Source organism: Zalophus californianus, chromosome 1 (assembly GCF_009762305.2).
Source record: "Zalophus californianus isolate mZalCal1 chromosome 1, mZalCal1.pri.v2, whole genome shotgun sequence".
NCBI lineage: Eukaryota > Metazoa > Chordata > Mammalia > Carnivora > Otariidae > Zalophus > Zalophus californianus.
In genome coordinates, this window is record NC_045595.1 from 145144790 (window position 1) to 145165362 (window position 20573).

Here is a 20573-nt window from a genome sequence, read left to right on the forward strand (position 1 = left end):
TCTAAATGGACAGGACCAATCTGTCTAGGGTCACAATATTGTCAACTACTATCTGCAGAGTCCTTGGGAAGAAGCACCAAACTTTGTGCTATAATCTCTGTCACAAAGCGTCTTAGCTCTCAAGAGTCCCACATGACTTGCAACCCTTTTGGGCATGTGTCTATATCTTAGGGATGGAATCAGAGAGAGGCTATTAGCATCTTTGCTTGCTGAAGCAGGATTTGCAATGGTTCCGGAGGTCATAGTTTGCCAATACTATTTTCTAATAGACTACATTTAGTTGGTGTGGTAAGCACATAGTAAGCAAGATTTTTGGTCAGTCCACATCTGAGAAAGTATATGGCTGACAGGCTCCCTGCTCCACGGGAAGCCTGCTTCTCCCTCTTCCATTCCCCCTGCTTGTGTTCCCTCTCTTGCTGTGTCTCTCTGTCAAATAAAGGAATAAAATCTTCAAAAAAAAAAAAAAAAGTATATGGCTGAGGTTGGGATTTGTGATGTGCTTATATCAACTTAAAAACTAAATTACTCAACCATTAGTAAATTATCAAGTAGCATTTTTATTCATATATTGTTTTAAAACAACCATATAGGGGCGCCTGGGTGGCTCAGTCGTTAAGCGTCTGCCTTCGTTTGGCTCAGGTCATGATCTCAGGGTCCTGGGATTGAGCCCCGCATCGGGCTCCGTGCTCTGCGGGAAGCCTACTTCTCCCTCTCCCACAACCCCTGCTTGTGTTCCCTCTCTCACTGTGTCTCTCTCTGTCAACTTAATAAATAAAATCTTTAAAAAATAATAAAAATAAAATAAAACAACCATATATTATATACTAATGTAGCAGTGTTAACAGGGCAGGGTTAGAAATCTAACTTAAACTTGAGGTTGCTTAAGCGTCACTTAAGGGCCTTTTTAAAAATGAAAATTTCAAGGGGCGCCTGGGTGGCTCAGTTGGTTAAGCGTCTGCCTTTGGCTTGAGTCATGATCCCAGAGTCCTGGGATCGAGCCCTGCATCGGGCTCCCTGCTCCGTGGGAAGCCTGCTTCTCCCTCTCCTACTCCCCCTACTTGTGTTCCCTCTCTCGCTGTGTCTCTCTCTCTGTCAAATAAATAAATAAAATCTTTAAAAAAAAATGAAAATTTCAAATCCCTCTTACCCTAAAAATTTCTGGTGAGGAGGGGATACCAGTCTGCATTTTTAACCAGCATCCTAGGTGATTCTGAGGTAGACTACTATGATGAGAAACACAGACCTAGATATTAGATGTTAGAAAATGTCTGTCTAGCAATCAAACAATATTATTTAGTGAACCCCAGAGTATTATTTATATAGTGTTGGATAAAACATGCTTTGCTGGTTATAAAACAAAAAATTTACCTTTAATTCTTTTGCATTTTTAAAAATTCATAACTTGTTAATCTAAGTGTTTATAATATATGAGAGAGATGATGGTGATAATTTAACAGTTCTTTTTTTATCACAAAAGTTCCGGAAGCCAAATATTTATTTTGCTGATTAATCTGTTTCTGTCTCCAGACTCAATTATCAAAGCATTAAGAACCAATGTATTACATAAATGATCATGCCACATTACAAATGGATTTTCCTCTAGCATTAGATCCTCAGAGTTGAATGTAAATAGTACCTTTTAAAAACTTGGAACCTAATTAATGTGAGCTCCTTCCTAATGTGGAAATTTATATGTGAATGACAAAGGCTCCTTCAGTAAAATTATTTAAACAATCAGAACTATTGGCAAGAGAATCCTCTTGTATTTTTAAATTCAGTTCATACTTATAATTACTTAAGCGGTGAAGATGCCACTGGATTTTACTACAGACTGTGATTGAAACTTCATAATCCAGGGTTTCTGTACCCTGTGCATGAAATCAGGCAGCCCCAAAGGGTGTTGGTAGTCCAGTGTTTATAACATCCTTCTTTACCTGCTAATCGACCTCACTTCCTGGATTTCATTCCGTCTAGTTATCAGCTAACAAAAGAACAGCTTTTGGTTCCTGCAGACGCTGGTGAAAAAATAATCATGAGAAAGACATCAACCTTATGCCGTCTTTTTTGTCTGCAAATAAAAACTCAGCCATCATACAACTAACAGGTACAGAGGGAAGATACAAGCTCTTTCATGGGAAGAATTTACAGAGAAAATGAGCATCATTTCTCAAGGTTTTTATTTTCCCTGATCTGCAAGTGATGCTGCTGTAATTCTAGCTGCAGTTTTTACCGATCATTCACCACTCAGCAGCTGGTAGAGAAGTAAGACTGCTTGGCAACCACCTGCAGGGCTGCAGAGATGAATTACATTTTCGGGAACAACACACTTCTATACTCTCGCGCCAGTCGAGGAGGCAATACTAGCTCTAGCCATGGCTCAGTAGGCCCAAAGCAGAAACATTGGGCAAAAAAGGGTTCATCAGATGAACTGCAAGCTGAGCCAGAACCTTCACGCTGGCAGCAGATAGTTGCATTTTTCACTCGAAGACACAGCTTTATTGACTGCATCTCGGTAGCCACCAGCTCCACCCAGGTAACATACCACTTGTTGAAATTATTTTCAATATATTTTGGTTTACGTTTGCTTTGCAAATGTATTAATAGAGATTTCTTATTATTAAAAATATAGTCTTATGCACTGAAACCTTGGATGCTCAGAAATACATGTTTTCAGTCCATCTATGTAGGTCTTTAGCATGAAAGGGGAAACAAAAAATATTTTCTCTTTTGTTCTTATGTAATACCAAACAAAACAGTCTCTGATCCTGTTGAGGGACTTCTCTAAAACTACAAACCATTGATATATAAATTACAATGTAAATTAATAATGCTTGTCTCCTTGTTTTTAGACTGTTAAATGCTATAAAGTCTGATGTCTAACAAAAAAACACAAAACCTCTTTAGCTTCTCTGTATGTCATTAGATAACCTTAAGAAGATTGCTATGGTAAAGAAACAAGATATAGAAAGATTTTTATTTTCTAGTGTTTTGAGAATAAATTGAATACAGTTGACTGTTGCTATATACCTATAAAGTTATACTAAATTATGGTTTATTCAAAGAATTTAATGAATCCTTCCATTTCTATAAATATATATTATCTAGGGTTAATTTAAAAGCATTAAGCTTATGTAATTACACAATTGTACAAATATTTTTTTAGACAAGCACTAAAAATCTTCCCAAATTAAAAAAAAATCATGTAAAACCAAATCTTTTTGAGGAAATGAGTATTAAAAATAATGGGGAAAATATAAAATTAATAGTAATTTAAGTGAAATATTTATTTGGCATTAAAGGAGGTTGGGGGACTATTCATATTTTAAAATATTTTCTATAGGTATGTCTTAAACTTTGGTAAAAATGAAAGGATAAGAAGTAGTCTAGTTTAAAAACAAGGAGAGATTGCTTTTGTCCTTTGACGTCAATAATACTTAATAAAATTTATACACATAGCCTAGTGCCTTTTAGAATAAATTTCTTTAAAACCATCTTTTTTTAATAATTAGAAGCAGCACAATAAATGTAAACTGTCAACAGCTTCTTTCTTGCTTTTGGTTACTAGAATTGTCTTTCAATAGTTTTGATTTTAAAATATTGTCAAATTTCTTAAGTAAGAAATTGTACTTATTTTTCTAACGTGTGAGAGAAATGGAATTACTGGGCTAGGGAGAGTCATTAATTGTTCTTATGTAGGCACTGATGTTAGTTTTAAACAAAACTTCAGAGGCAATGATATGATTTAACTCTTAGTTCGAATACTGCCTGAAGAATTTAACTAACTTGATTTTGACTACAATTATACATATCAAAAAGGGATGCAAAGACTAAGGCTTGTTGTTAATTCATAATAGATTAATATTAAATGATATTTTCTATTGTCAATAAAAAATGTGCTAAAAACTTTTAAAAAACTCACATGTAGTTTATATAAGTACACAGTACTGTATATGTATACATATACACTACCACTGATATATAATCTTATTAGGGGCGTACAAGTGAAAAGGCAAGCAAAATAGTTCACATATAAAACTATTGAAACCACAGAATTACATTATAATTACTTAGGAGTTGGAGAAAAAGCTGCTTTTGTATTGTACTAAGTAGAGTCATAATTTCAATAAAAACTCTATTCACAATTAATCCTGCAAAGCCATTTAAAATTTTATTTTCCTCCCATTTGGTTCAGATCATTTGTTGTACTGATAAATGACTTAGTTTTTATTTCTTTCATACTTCTTTTTACTTGTCTTTTTCATTACCTTTGTATTTCATCTCTAGAAGTATAGACATTAGGTCAAAGGTTTTAGCTTTTATTTCTCCTGCTCTGAAGTACCATCATACTGTTTTTCATTCTGTATATTTTTCTAACTGATGAGTTAGATATTTTATATATCCAAGTCTTTTGTTGTAACTCACTGGAATTCACTTTACTGGACAAAATATGATAGAACCAAGATAGAACATTAGACAGATTTGGATCTTGACTGATGCTAGACTACATTTTTCTGTTTCATCTACTGACTCGTGGCTGGCAGTTTTTAATTTGTAGCACCGGAAGGATTTGCATATTGTTAAAAACAAGGTAGATTAATGAAATTTCATAATTTACTGAGCATTTACTACGTATCTGTGAAGATAGTACTATGATAGTGTTTTGTTCTGTGATTGATAAATAGCAGCAATGATTACCAGGTTTCCTATGTTGTTAGAAATATTTTTCTAAGATTTAATAGGAAGATTAAGTTTGAATCTAATTCTTTGTAACTATGCAGCATGATACTTTTAGCAGTTTGGAGAATTGCTATTAAATCAAGTTTTATTAATTTGAAAGTCATTACTCTGATTTAATAACCCCCAAGTATCCTCTATAAATAAAAAGAAAATTTATTTAGAGATTCATTTAAATTGCCTGTGTGTTGGAAATATTCACATTCATAACTCAGATTATGTGCCAGGTTCTACTGTAATAATCTGGAATTTAGTATGAAGTCATTAATTTTTTTTTAATGTTAAGGAAGCTAAGTGGTTACAAACTTCTGTAAGACCCCCAGCTTCTAGGATAGGCCTTGGCATATAGTTGGTGCTCAATAAATGTTTATGGAATTGATCATTTTCCATTTCAGTCACCAAAACCTTGTTAGTTTATGGCCTTCCAAAATATAACACCTAATCCTAAACCTCCTGGGTACCTATTTTTCTTGGATCCACTTTCCTTCCCTCACCACTGCCTTTAGTTCCTCACAGTAGCCCATTTCTTTCTCTGTCTCCCTTTTCCTCCCCTCCATTCTTCGTATTTCCTTCAGCACCTGATTTCCTCACCCCTCTGTGTCCCCACACAGTGATGATAACTGTACAGCTTACAAACTGTTTCTCATTTTTGTCATTTGGTTATATCCCAGAAGTTCACTTGGATTGCCTTTTTTTTTTTTTTTAATATTTTAGTTATTTATTTATTTGACAGAGAGAGAGAGAAAGAGAGATAACAAGCAGGGGAAGCAGTAGAGGGAGAGAGGGAAGTAGGCTCTCCACTGAGCAGGGAGCCCTATGCGGGGCTTGATCCCAAGACTCTGAGATCCTGACCTCAGTTGAATGCAGACACTTAACTGACTGAGCCACCCAGGTGCCCCTGGGTTGTTGTTTTTGTTTTGGGGGGGGCTTTTTTTTTTTAATGTTAAATTAAGAGGAGTTTCTAAATTTTATACTTTGGTGTAAGTTTTTTCTATTTTGTGCTTCATTCTAATGTTCTTAATTTTGAATAATTATTACAGAAAAAAAGGGCCTACATGTTGTCAAACCTTCCTCGTTTCTTTACCTCAGAATTCCCTCTATTCTTGCATTTAGGATCACTTAGTGCCAGTCCGCCCTGTTCTAATTAGCACACTCACCTCTATGCCAGTTAGGACCAATTTTTATATTTCATGAGGGTTTTAAAGAACTCCAGCATTTCTAGTCTTTGCTACTTGATTAGCCCCTAGGTAAAAAGTTTTTCCTTCTTGGTGGTATCAGTGTTTATTAATGAGTATAGTAGTCCTATAAACTTTGAACAGCTGTGAAGTGGTAGGTCACTCTGAATGTGTGTTTAGCAGCTGTGCCTATATTTTGGACTACTCAAAAATTCCTAACATGGATCATTATAAATAGTCAAACAAGATTCCGCCCTCCCCCGAACAACTGACATGCCAAATTGAGCTGAAAACAACAAAGTTCTTTTCTTAGGAGTGAATGGAACGGACATGATGACGTGTCATAATTGGAAGTAGAACAATAAAATTTTAATAAGAATTGAATAGTCTTTTTAAGAGGAAAAACCCTGTCCTACATTAAAATGCAGGAAAATACTTTTCAGATACCCATGTGTGGAAAAATATACAAGCTAATTTGTATAAAAAGAATACTATTTGTCCTAAAAAGATGCATTCTACATTAAAAAGGATTTAATTTTGTAGAGCTGTGCATTGGACATATGGTCCAAAAATGAATATAAAGTATCAACCTCATGAGTTAATTGTATTAAGTGATTTAATATATGTATCATACTTAGAATAGTGCCTGGCAGCTATTACCTCATTATATTATTATTTTCTTTTTATATTACTTAACTTTTGGTAGTCCTTGAACAAATTCAAATATAGATAATTAGGAATTACAGCACCTAGGGTAGTGCAGTTTATTCAAACATTCAGTAAAGTAGTGTTGACTGAATAAGTTAACTGTAAGTACAGCCATGCACTTTTTTAAGAACTCCAAACCTCAGTACCTTTAATTGTAGGATTTAAGGGGAAGAGGGCCCAGAGAGCACCTCACTTCTTGGTGAGACCACCAGTTCCCTGACTTTTCCTCTCCTCCCAACACTCCCTTTTGCAAATTTTTAAATGAGTCACAAGTAGACAACTAAGTTTGAAGTTTCCTAGGTATACCATCAGGACTAATTTTATACTGTATATCCTTTTACCTTTAATCACCCCAAAAAGTCCAAGCCTTCCAGACCACTCTCATTCATTTCCTTACCTCTGAGTGATTCTCATATCTCTCTAATCGGTTTTAAACTCCCATTTTTCTCTGACCTACCAAGCCCTTTCAGTCTGCCCTTTGGAGCTCCCAGTTTGTCATCAGCAAAATTTCCTTTATCCTCAGACTCTTCTGTGATGGTTCACCCTTTTTTTCTCTCATGGACACCTGGCATTTCCTTGAGGATACTGTTTTGTTCTATACCCCTCGCAAAAAATAGAAATTTTATCTGTCTTCCTTGCTTATCATTGATATTTATGGATGACTGTATTTCCTCTCTCTTTAAAAAAAAATGTAGTTGCCATCAGATGATATTTTCCACTTCCCCTCCTTTTCTAGTCATCTGCATCTCTCTCAGTCACTCCTACTCATTGATGATTTGAACACCTGGTTTACTATCTTTTCTCTGCCCACTATTCCTGTAATTATTCTTAGTGATTTTCAGTATCCTTGTGTGATCTATCCAAAATCTTGACTTCCCAATTCTTTGATATCCTTACCACTAGGAATCTTGTCTTTTCTTTCACTTGGGTGACCCGCTTAAATAGTTACATTTAAGACCTCATTACCATTGACCGTACCACTTAACAAAATCTCAGTTGCAAGCATTTCAAACTATCTGACTAGTACTTACTTTCTTTTTAGCTCACTTCCCCATTACAGTGATTTTTTTAAAATTTATCTTCTGAAGACCTTCAGCCCAACTTTCTCTTACCTATCACTCCTTTCATGCTCTCACTTCCCTCTTTGCCTTGCTCAAATTCCTTGGTCCATGACTAAAAGTGCTGTCTTTCATTAACTGTTGCCCCCCTGTCACTTCATTGGTAAGATTTAACCTTGGTTAATTGCAACTCTGCCTCCTCCACACTGGCTCCAAAGCTGCACATTAAATTTCCAATACTTGCTTCCTGGCCCTCATTCTGAATTATGATCTTACTCTATATTCTAGCCTGTTAAAATGAATGATCCATCTGTGTTCCTACAGCTCACCCTTCACTTCTTAGTTCCTTTGACTATTCAGGGACTTCTGAAATTCTCTCTTCTTCATTGTGTTATCTTTCTCCCTCTACTGAATTATTCTCATCAGCATATATACCTCCTATAATACCTCTCATTAAAACAACCAACCAAAAAATCTTCTTTTGGAATGGATTGTCAAATCCAATGATCAGTTCAAGGTTTTTGTTTTAGTTGACCACACAACAGCTTTTACAAAATTGACTGTTCCCTCCTTTAAATTCCTTTCACCTTTGACTCTTGAACACTACCTTTCCAGTATTCTCCCAAACTCAGTTTCCTTTGCAGTAGCCTCCACCTCTTTCTACCACTAAATTCTAGATTGCCTCAGGGCTTAGTCCTTGAACTTCTGTCTTTTTATACTCACATTTCGGGTGATCTTATACAGTCCTGTGCCTTTAAACAACATCAGTATTTGTATCTTTAGCCCAGAGCTAATCCTGCACACTAGACTTGTATATCTAACTTCCTATTTAGTATCTCCACTTGGATTAAGTATCTGAAAGTTAACATGTCAAAAACAAGTCTCTAGTTTGATTGTTCTCCCCATCGTCTTCTTTCATCATCACTCACTGAGATGCTGAAGATAGAAACTCTTGGAATCATTTTCTATTATTTTTTCCTTTGGTCCACACAGCAAATCCTGTTGGCTCTATGTCCAGGACATATTTATGATCTGACCACTTTTTACAATTTCCACAACTACTAGTTTCAATTATTTCATTTGTTGCCTGAATTACAGCAGTAGACCTCTAACTGGTCTCCCTGTCTCTATTCTTTCAACAGTCTGTTCACCCATCAGCCAGCATCATCCTTTCAGAATATTGGTACCTTATTTTTAACCCTTCCATGGCTTCTGATCCAAATTATAATAAAATTCTAAATCCTTCTTAACCACAGACCAAAACACCGGTATGACCTCGCCCTGGCAGTACATCCAGTTGTGTTTGCTACTGCTCCCTCACTTACTCTGCTCCGGCTGTACTGGCCTTGTTCCTGTTCCTCAAATATACCACATGTGGCCATCTAAGAGCCTTTATCTTGATGTTCCCTTCTCTCTGCCTGGACCACTCTTTCCCCTAGATATTCTGAGGGTTCATTCCCTCACTGCCTTTAGAATCTCCTTATCTGTGCCTTTTCACAGGGCCTGCCAAGATTCTTATCTAAGGTTGCAGGTACTCTTTCACTCCAAACATTACTCTGTCTTCTTACCTTTAAAAAATTGTTTCCTTATAGCATTCAATACTGTCTGATTCTTTATTATTATAAATTTTTTTATCTATCTGAATTTCTTCCTTAGACCTTCTATGAAACATATATCACACTTTATCTAGTGTTACTCTGATCCTATAGCTGATGATTCTCTTCCTATTTAACCCTCTGGGAAGAGATACTCATGAGGAGGTGAGACAGAGAAAAGAGAAACCAATTTCCCTATAGTTAGGATGACTGTGTAACTCATCGACCAAACTAGAGTACTTTTGATGGAAAGAGAAAACTATTAATAATTAAAGTGGGACAACAGGCATAAATATAGATTTACCAGGCAAACAGAGGCATATGGTACATCATGTAAAGCCATTTATCTGCTGCTTTTTCCCCACCAGGCAGCAGGTCTAAGTAGTCACACCAAGACATCTCCACTTTGGACCATTCTGATTTGGCCTAACCTTCCTCTATACATGTTTCATACATTTAGACTCATGCCTAATGATAGTTGTATTTTGAAGTTGTAATTTGAAATGAGATCAAATTTATGTATTTTTCTTCATCTCTAAGGAATGAAGTTGGTTATATTCAGCAATATAATGCCTTTGTATTAAACTAGAATATATAGAAAGTAGGTAGACAGCCCTCTTAAACTAGTTTGGAAATGCTGACTCTGATAGGATATTTCTAGGTGAATAGTTAGAAATAGTCTCCTTTGGATATTGACTAACCAAGAAACCAAGGTTAGGATAAAAATTCTTTTATACTGGTTGTGAGATGCTGCCTGTTGGCAAAGTTTAATTGCCCGCCCAAAGGCCACTAAAGCTAAATGTTAAGATTGATACCATGAAGAGATTTTAAAATTAATTGTTCCCTTTTCACCTGAAGAATATTGTGGAATTTCTTACCTATATGTTCCTATATGTTCCACTAAAATTTGTTTAGTGGAACATATAGGGAACCTATATGTTCCACTAAAAATTTGTTCAACGATGTTTAAGACCCAGTAATTTGTACAGTAGGACACTTTAGAAAAGTGTAGAGGTGAAGATTAAACAAAAAATAATTGTTTACACTGATTATATAAGCCTTTTAAAAATGCCAATTTGACCGTACAGTCTAGCAATTGCACTCCTTGATATTTACCCAGATGTGTTAAAAACCTATGTCCACATGAAAACCTGCACACATGTTTATAGCACCTTTATTTATGATTGCCAGAACTTGCAAGCAACCAAAATGTGATAAATAAACTCTGGTATATCCAGACAGAGGAATTTATTTATCACTAAAAAGAAATGAAAAGACATGGAGGAACCTTAAATGGATATTACCAAGTGAAAGAAGCCAATCTGAAAAGGCTACATACCCTATCCTTCCAACTATATGACATTCTGGGAAAGGCAAAACTATGGAGACAGTACAAAGATCAGTGGTTGCCAAGGGTTAGGGAAGAATGATGATGAATAGGTAGAGCACAGAGGACTTTTAGAACAGTGATACAATTCTGTATGATACTATATTGGTAGGTAAATGTCATTATAAATTTGTTACAACCCATAGAATGTCCAAGAGTGAACCCTGAACTTTGGATAATAGTGATGTGTCAGTGTAGGTTCATCATTTGTACAAATGTACCACTCCGGAGGTAAATGTTGATAATGGGAAGGCTATGCATGTGTGTGGGCATAGGCTATATGGGAACTCTGCTCGATTTTGCTTTGAACCTAAAAACTGCTTTAAAAAATAAAGCCTATTAAAAAATTAATATCTTAATGGAGATTAGATTGGCTATAGCTTAAAAAACTAAATTAATGAAATTTGTTATATATATATAAGCTCTTTATAAATAGGAAATGTGTTGTATTCATCTTTGTAACTTCTGTATAGTGTCATGATTGTTAGATGGCCCTTTTGTCAAGGACAAATAGGTAGAAAGAAATTTCACAAGCTGCAGCTTACATATTTTTAATATATTCAAACAAATTTTAAAGTTAACCTTTAAAATAATGTGTTAATAACAGTACTGAAAAATTATCCACTTCTCATGGGGTCAGTATAAGATATTCAGCCTTTGTAACATTTTTGCCTGTATTTTCAAGCAGTGTTTGTTTTCATGACATTTGTACTTCATACCTCTTATCACAACCATAATCAATTTATTTCAGGTAATCAGTTGGTAATGATTTGTTTAATATTAGCTGCTGAACCATAAGCATCACAAGAGCTGATAGTACAAGATGTGTATTTTCTTGTATCCCCAGAGCCTAGCATGTTGAATGCACTTGATAAATATTTGTTGAACTAATAAACAAATGTTATATACTTGTTTATTTTCATTTAATCTGATGCTGGCTATAAGGAGGTTTGGAGCTTCTGAGTATGGTTTGGCCACTGTAAATTTCCCAAGCGATTTTTATATAGAACTATGGCTTAAAATTCTGTAAAAAATTTTTTTAATTAAAAAAAGTCTACACTACAAGATTTTGTAAAATCATGTATATTTCAAAAGTAATCCAAATTACTTTGGATTACTTATACATATGAAGTATTATGAAGTATTATACATATGAAGAATTTAAATTCTTATTAAAATTTGACTTAGATTCGTTTTCTTTAAAGATTTTTTTCTGTGTTATTCTTTGTACTTCCTGGCACTCTAATGTAGATTACATTTCAGTCCTCCATTTTTATATCAAAATTTAAAATTTATAAAGGTAAAAATAGTTGTTCAGACCATGTGGAGAACAGTAGCCTACAATTATCACCTTATTTAACAAACTTTAAATAAACCAGCTGATGTAATAATTTTACGGGCATATGCAAATCAATCAAAAAAGACTGGACCTATTTTGTGCAAGTATAAACCAACTGGCAATGACATCTGGAGGTAGTGGAATTTTAGGAAAGCCTAAACACAACTTCTTCTGCCTCTAGATAAATGTGTTTAAAAGATTTTTCTCCCTTACCTCTTAAAAGGAGTCCTGCCTATTAATTCTTTATCCTTTAGTAAACCCCAATTTAATCCTATTTCTGAACAATATTTTTTAGTTTTTGTGAAATCTAAATTGTGGCTGCTGATTTCAGGCAGCTCTGGAGTGTGAAGCAGTTACTGTTATGACAGAATAGGACCAATTGATTGCCTTACAGATTTTTTGTTGGTCCTGAGAGAAATAAATAGAGATATAATCTGAGATTTGGATCAAAAGAGACCTAGGCTCATTTTTTTGTATTTAACTCTCACTGATCTTGGTAAAAGCACCTAATGTATCAAAGTGTTACAAATTTGAAAAAGAAATCAATTTGAAAGTATTTTGAAAGCAAGAGGTAAAATAAACAAGATGCATACCAATCTTAGGAATTAATTGCTTCATCTATACTAAATACCATAAGCAGGATTTTGGAGGGGGGTAGGAATGGGAAGCAGAACAAAAATCATGTCATTTTAATCACTTCCCAAACTGAAAGGCTACGTACAGTATAGAGCCTAAATTCCTTCGGTTATAAGAACACTGCTTTATTACATAGGCCTTTTTTGTAAAAATATTTTAAAGAACCGTAGATGAGACTTGAAATTTCCATATGTATTATTTGCTTTTTTATTCTCATTTCCATGATCTTATGGGAGGAGTTGCATATTTTTATTATCATAGATAAAGCATTGCAAGACATTAAAGCAATTGGAGTTAATACAAACTAGCCTGAGTATCTTAAAGTCATTTTCTATTTTCTTCACTGATCTTATCAGCCTTTTTTTCTTTTTTAAATAACCAAAGTGGGTGGGAGTCAGCACAAATCCAGCCTACCACTTGTTTTTGTAAATAAAGTTTTATTGGAACACAGCCGTGTCTATTTGTATATTGCCTATAGCTATTTCCAAGCTTCTACAAACCAAAGTTGGGTAGTTACAACACAGAAACATGGCCCATAAAGTCTAAAATATGTATTATCTGGCCCTTTTTAGAAAATGTTTGCCAATCCTTGAGCTAAGGATTGAAGAAGTATTCTTTTTCTGTTTTGGGGTATTATATATTGTCTTTGCAGTAAAATATGATAGTAACAATAAGGATTAAAATAACTCTTTTTGAAGTATTTTAAAAAGACAGTGTAGCATACTGGTTGAGCAAACTGTCTTTAGAGGATGGTGGCCTGAGTTTAAATCTCTTCTGCCATTTACTGTCTGTGGCACTTTAGACAAATACACCTAAATTCTCTGAGTCTCTTTCCTCCACCTATAGAAAATAGGTGGCAAGTGTTATCCACATCAAAATCTAGTGAGAATTAAATGAGAAGAGTATAAGCAAAGGCTTGATAATACCTGATAATCATCATTACCAGCTTCATCACCACCATTATCATTAGTTCCACAAAATATTCTGTTGTTTTTTTTTTTTAATAAGGAATCTAGAGGTAGGAGAAGCAATCTAATCATAGAATGATAAAGAATTATGTTTTAGCCAGAGGATTGGTAACCTTGACAGGGTCCAGCCAGGAAAACAAGAACCACAGCAATTATATTAACAGAATGTAATGGGGGGGGGGGGTGCTCAAAAAAGAATTGGAGAACTGAAAAGGAAAAGTGAGAATACCAAAGTAAAACAGATAGTAATCACAGGAAGCAGCTGCCACATGTGGTAGGGACCTAGGGACAAGTTGAAATTAGTAGAACCTAGAAGTTTGGAAGATGGGCACCACAGTTTTTAAATATAAGCTGTGAGAAATACTTCCTAATGCAGTTTTAGAAAGAGAAGGGGGGCACCTGGGCACCTGGCTGGCTCAGTTGGAAGAGCATGCCACTCTTGATGTTGGGTGGTGAGTTTGAGCCCCACGTTGGTTGTAGAGATTACTTAAAAATAAAATCTTAAAAAAAGATGAAAAATTGTTGAGCAAATATACTCAAGCAAGACATACTTATTTTCAAATAGGACATTATGAGGCAATTAGCTATTGCTAGATAGAGAAAAACGTGACACTGGCAATTTTTTAGCATTTTTATATTTTTGAGTCTTCTGTCCTAAGTTCATCAAATGATAGAACATTTTGAACACCTTCTCATTGGTAGTGGCTAACCACGCACACAGAAAAATCTTTTAGTAATATCTGCTATGTATATTTGATATTTGAATAAAGTCTTGAAAGAAGTAATGGAATTGAGCCATGTGGATACCTGGGGCACAAGCATTCTAGGCAGAGAACTAGTAAATAAAAGACTGAGACCAGAACATGTTTAGGATATTTGGAGAACAGCAGGGAGGTCAGTATGGCTGAAAACAGTTAAATGGTCGAAGAATAGTAGAACGTCAACAGGGGATGGAATCATTAGGGACTTCTAGAAGAACGAATAGAATAGGGTAAATGCATGATTACTAGGAAGCATTGAGAGCCCATTTTACATTAGTAAGCAATGAAGTCCATGGCTGTGCAGGTTTCTCTAACCATATTCTGGTTTAAAAATCAGGTTAAAGTATATTGCAATTCATAATTTTACACCTACTTGTTAATTATGTAACCATATCTTTAAATCCAAGTTTAAGGTCTCTTTACTTTAAATTATTAGTGGTTGTTGACTCATCCTTCTACCAGTACAAAGTGATGAGCTGAATGCTGATAGAATACCATCTTTTCATAATAAAAGGATGATAAACTTTAACTCAGTATCATGAATCTTGTAAGCAGAAATAGATTCATGAACTAGGTGATCTGTGTGAAGTAACAAATTTGTACCCATGTTTCTATAATAGGATTATTAATCACTAGATCTATTTTCTGATCTCCCCTTTGTTATTTTAAAATCAAAACTTTGTAATTTAACACCGTTAGTGATTTGTTTTAAAATGTACCTGGTTTATTGATGTTTGCTTCTGAGATAATTATGACGTGGATGTCACATGCAGCTTGTTCAAATAACATTTTTCCCCCTGCACCAGTTTATATTGACGCTGTCTGTTTACAGTAACTGTGGCCCAGAAAAATTCATCTGAATCAAATAGTCAGACTTAAATAATGAAAAATACCTTTATTCTAAAGATACTAGACTCCTGTTGTACAGTGATTCCCAAGGAGAGTTTTGATAAATCTACCGTGCTGTATTTTATTCTTCTGTAAACATGCAAAAGGCTTGCTGGGTTTTTTTCTGTTTTCTGCCCCCTTTTCAGATAGCTTCTTTGACATTTGATCAGAGAAGCATATCTCATTACAGCATAGGAGATCTTTAAAAAAAGGAACTTGGATTAAGAATATTAACTATGCCATACAAAAACAAAATAAAGTACTTATTGACCAGCAGTGGCACAAGAGTAATTACTTTTCCTTGTTATCTAAGATATTAACAAAAGATTTGCTAATTCACATATTTCATTTTCCCTAAATGTGGTATACATTTATTTAGACCTTATTGAATCTTGGTGTATATTCTAAGTTCAGTTTACCTCATTCATATAACATGTTATGTAAGATACAAACAATTATAAATTATCCTGTAGTATGGTTTCAGTTATCTTTCTTCAGAGTTTCATCTTATACTATGAAAATCATTTTAATAAATAATTTAATGAGACAACATTTTAAAATGTATTCAGATAGCCTTGCAAATCTTTTATACTTAAATCTATGATGTAAAAGATCATTTTTAATAGCTGTTGTGGGTGTTATTCTTAATAGTTCTTCCTAACTCCCAGTTTCCCATTAGTCACCAGATAACGTTAGTTGTACATTCAAAATCTATCTTAATTTGACTACTCATGTCCATTTTCACCAAGCCATTGATGACCTCTCCAGAATCTGGATTATCACAGCAGCCTAATTGTCCTTTCTGACTCTTCCTGTATCAGTCGGGATTCATATGCACACATAAGAACCACTTGAGCTATTTTAAGCAGAATGCAATTTAATAAACGTGGGCTCACTCACTCAGTATACGTTCCTGAACAGATACTGAACTGGTTGCTACAGCTGGATTGATTATCAGCTGTGGCTAGGAAATTGTGTGTGTTGATATGTTACTTGTTTTTGAAGAGTTTTTCAGCAGTATTTGCCTTCTTAAGGAAGAGGCCAGGGGCATTTATTGTTGCATGAATGGCAATGAAAGAGGGCGGTGTATAGTCATAAATGTTGTGTACCTAATAAGGCTTCAGACCACTTTAATGAAAATCTGTTACATTTTAAAAGCTGATTTCATAATTTTAAGATCTTACATTGAATTTAAAATGTAAAACTATGAAAAAATTTAATAAGAATCTCTAAAAATGATTGCTAAAACATTTTCCCAAAAGCTGTCAATTTCATAGTGCCATAGAAAAAGTACTTTTAAAATATGTACAAAGTATTTTACAGGAATTTACAATTTTCTGCAATGTTCTTGGAGACACTGTTAATATTATAGCCTCTGTTGTCATGGAAACAAGTCTCTAAAGGCAGCCTCAGAGGCTAATGATTCCATGGTGTTGCTATGGATAGAAACAACTGAGACTGTTGTTAGTCACATGGTCATGATTTAAAAAGAAAACTCTTTGGAGCTGATCTTATTGAGTGATACAAATGGAGCAGGAAAAGGATGATGGTATAATAGTTACCACTGTCTAATGAAATATATATATAAGATTTTTCAGGTTTAAAATGCTTATGCTGAATTTCCCCTTTTCTGTAATAACCCAAATATAATGGTTACGGTATTCTGCTACCTCATTGTTTACATTAGAATCTAAAGCATGACATTTTCCAATTTAGAATCTTCTACAACTCCCCAGAATTTTACCCTGCTCTAAATCCTACGCTTAAAATATCCTCTTACCTTTTTATTTTACTCTATTATCAGTCTAACATCTGTGCTGTTCCGCATCACTCAGCCTTCCTTTGATTACCTATTATTTGTTTAGGGCTGTTTTTTTGTTTCAGATGAACTAAATGAATTATTTTGTTGTTCTATAATTCTTTTTTACCTGAATTGATTATCAGCTGTGGCTGGGAAATTGTATGTATTGATACATTACTTGTTTTTGAAGACTTTCTCAAAAGGATTTGCCTTTCTTAAGAAACTGGCAGAAGCATATGTTCTTTTTCAAAGTACTTGTTCACTGCCCTATGGAGAGTGGGGTGGATTAAGAGGGTGTAAGTTGTTTTAGGATTTTTTAAAAATGGTATTCATATCCTTATCTAAAAGAGAGAGATTTTAGAAGAGGCTTAGAGCCAAGGTTACAGTGATGTTTAAATGTAATATTAAAGGATTTATAGTTTATCATAAAGGGTTTTGGAGAGCAGCTGCCTAGTGGAGGAAATTTTTGTGCTTTACCTTGAAATTGGACATAAGCATTTAGCTCTGTCTTATTTTTATGTTAAAGTAGATTATTGATCAGCTAATATCTGACCCTATTTAGGAGGCATAAGGAAACTTTAGAGGTGATAGGTATGTTACCTTAATTGTGGTGATGGTTTCACAGGTATGTGCATATGTCCAGACTCATAAAGTTGTTTGCATTAAATAGGTGAAGTTTTTTATATATCAGTTATACCTCAGTAAAGCTGTTAAAAAAATGAAGTTATTAAAAATAATGATAAACTTTGACTTTTTTTTCTTTGATACTTTGGATGACTGCCGCAGTTATTTTGTAGTATCAGTCAGTTTGGGTTTGTCTGATGTTTGGTGATTGGATTTAAGTTATGCATCTTCGACTGGAATTTCTCAGAAGTGATAGGTTCTTACTGTATCCTATCAGGTAGCATGATTTTGATTTGTCCTATTCTTGATAATGTTAACTTTGATTAAGATAGTATCTGCTAGATTTCTTCACTGTAATTAATAAATGTTTTTAAGAGAAATACGTGAGTGGGTCCATGTGTCCTATTTAAATTTTCATCTACTGGAATGAAATGGAAGGTTCATTCAGCAGCAGTGGAATTTTTACATCTGTTGATGTTTTTTTGAACGTATTATTTCTGTGATGGTTGCCAAATAATGATTTTATAATTCCAGAATTTCTTCTACATCTTTTAGTTGGCATTCTACTATAAGGAAATGCTTTCTCTTCTTTTCATTTGTTTTTATAATTATTAAATCAATATGGACTCTTGGAATCCCGTTTTTATTTAGTGTATGCCATTGTTATCTTTATTTTGAATCTCAAGTTGTTCCCAGTCTGACTGATGAAAACCCTTCAAGCTAACTCCTGTGTCTTTTGTCATATCACTTGAAAACAATGTTTTCAACGTACATCTGTGTTATATCATGTGTCAGAATTTCATTCCTCTTTATGGCCAAATACTATTCATTATATATATATATATATATATATATATATATACACACACACATACATATACACACACACACACCACATTTTGTTTATCCATTTGTCTGTTGATGGGATGCTTGAATTGTTTCCACCTTTTTGGCTGTTGTGAATAATGCATCCTGAACATTGTGATGTAAAGTATCCAAGTCCCTGTTTTCAGTTCTTTTGAGTATATATACTTAGGAGTAGAATTGCTGGGTCATATGGTTACTATGGTTAGCTTTTTTGAAGAACCATCAAACTGTTTCCCACAGCAGCTTACACCATTTTCCATCGCTACCAACAGTTTTTGGGGATTTCAGTCTGCACATCCTCGCCAACACTTGTTTATTTCTGTTTTTGTTTTTCTTTTTTTATTACAGCCTCCTAGTAGTTATGAAATGATATATTGTTGTAACTTTGATTTGCATTTCTCTAATGAATAATAATTTGTTGAGTATCTTTTCATGTGCTTATTGGGCATTTGTATATCTCCTTTTGGAGAAATGACCACTCAAGTCCTTTGCCCATTTTTTAATTGTCTTTTTGTTGTTGAGTTGTAAGAGTTCTTTATATATTCTGGCTATTAAACCCTCATCAGATGTATAACTTGCAAACATTTACTCCCATTTTGTAGGTTGTCTTTGCACTTTCTTGGTAATATCCTTTGGTGTACAAAATACTTTCATTCTGATGAAGTCCAGTTCATTTATTTTTGTCACTTTTACTTTTTTTTTTAAAGATTTTATTTATTTGACACAGAGAGAGAGAGGAATCACAAGTAGGCAGAGTGGCAGGCAGAGGGAGAGGGAGAAACAGGCTTCCCGCTGAGCAAGGAGCCCAATGCGGGGCTTGATCCCAGCCCCCTGGAATCATAATCTGAGCTGAAGGCAGATGCTTAACTGACTGAGCCACCCCGGCGCCCCTCACTTATACTTTTGATATATTTAAGAATTCCACTGTCAAATCCAGGGTCATGAAGATTTACCGCTATGTTTTCTGGTTTTATGAGTTCTAGTATTTATATTTCAGTTGTTCATTAATTTCTCATTAATTTTTGTATATGATGTGAGAGTGATATAACTTCATCTTTTTGCATGTGGATATCCCGTTGTCCCAGCACCATTGTTGAAGAGAATCCATACATTTTTGACAAATTTTGATTGACTGATTTGATAGACCAAGAAGGTCAACGTTATACTTTTATTTGTATTTCTTTGTTAGGAAAAGCATAGTTTTGATTCCAGCAAATTTGTTCTTCCTGTTTTAAGTCCCTTTTAATGTACCTTGTCCTGTTATCAATTTGATTGTAATGTTTTTCTTATACACTAGAATATGTTATTGGTATAATAAATGTTTATGAATCCAGTTTACAAGGATTAGACCAGATTACAAAACACCTCTTGTTTTACATTTACATCTTCGTAAAATTAATTGAATCAAGCCAGATAGAGTAATTGAGTGTAAATATCAAAGCCTCTTAGTTTATATCACTAGAGTTCTTTTTTTAATTTTTTTCCAGAATATGTCTGGCACATCATAGTTATTCAAAGAATGTTAGTTGAATTAATGATTTTAAAGGCAATTGTTTTAAAAGATTTTTTTATTTGAGAGACAGAGTGAGGGCACAGGGGGAGGGGGACAAAGGGAGGGGGAGGGAGAAACTTAAGTAGGCTCCGTGCTGAGTGCAGGGCTTGATCCCACAACGCTGAGATCACCACCTGAGCCGAAACCAAGAGGCGGCGCTTAACTGGTTGCACCACCCAGATGGCCCTTTAAAGGCAACTTTAAGGCAGGTTATTACAGTTCTTGATAGTCGAGGTCAGTATTATAGATTTAAAAAAGTGATACAGTTTCAGTTTTTAAGTCCTTTTAATCTTTTGTGAATTTCTGAGCCCCAGTTGCCTGCCTTATGGGCTAATAAAATTGCTTTTGACTCCTTGAATGCAAGGAGGAAAGTAGTCAAATAATACTCTGAATGCCAGAAAAATATTTGGTAGTCTTTGAAGTGAGTGTCTTGTCTCCTAGAGGAGGAACATTCTAAGTTATTGTCTCTTATTATTTTCA

The 20573-nt window shown here is 34.5% G+C and overlaps 1 protein-coding gene across 11 annotated transcripts in view; it reads left to right on the forward strand.

Moving 5' to 3' along the window:
- The window catches only part of DLG1 (discs large MAGUK scaffold protein 1), a 257181-nt gene that overhangs the window by 114014 nt on the left and 122594 nt on the right, over positions 1–20573 (forward strand). For 2 of the 11 annotated variants that reach the window (XM_027583087.2, XM_035726856.1), the window contains exon 1: positions 2020–2533. The exons of 8 other annotated variants lie outside the window; for them this stretch is intronic. In XM_027583087.2, the coding sequence (XP_027438888.1) occupies positions 2300–2533 (234 nt within the window). In that variant the 5' untranslated portion in view covers positions 2020–2299. Of the gene's footprint in view, positions 1–2019; positions 2534–20573 lie in introns of those variants that run through there. One more of the 11 variants, XM_035726858.1, reaches the window with a different exon arrangement.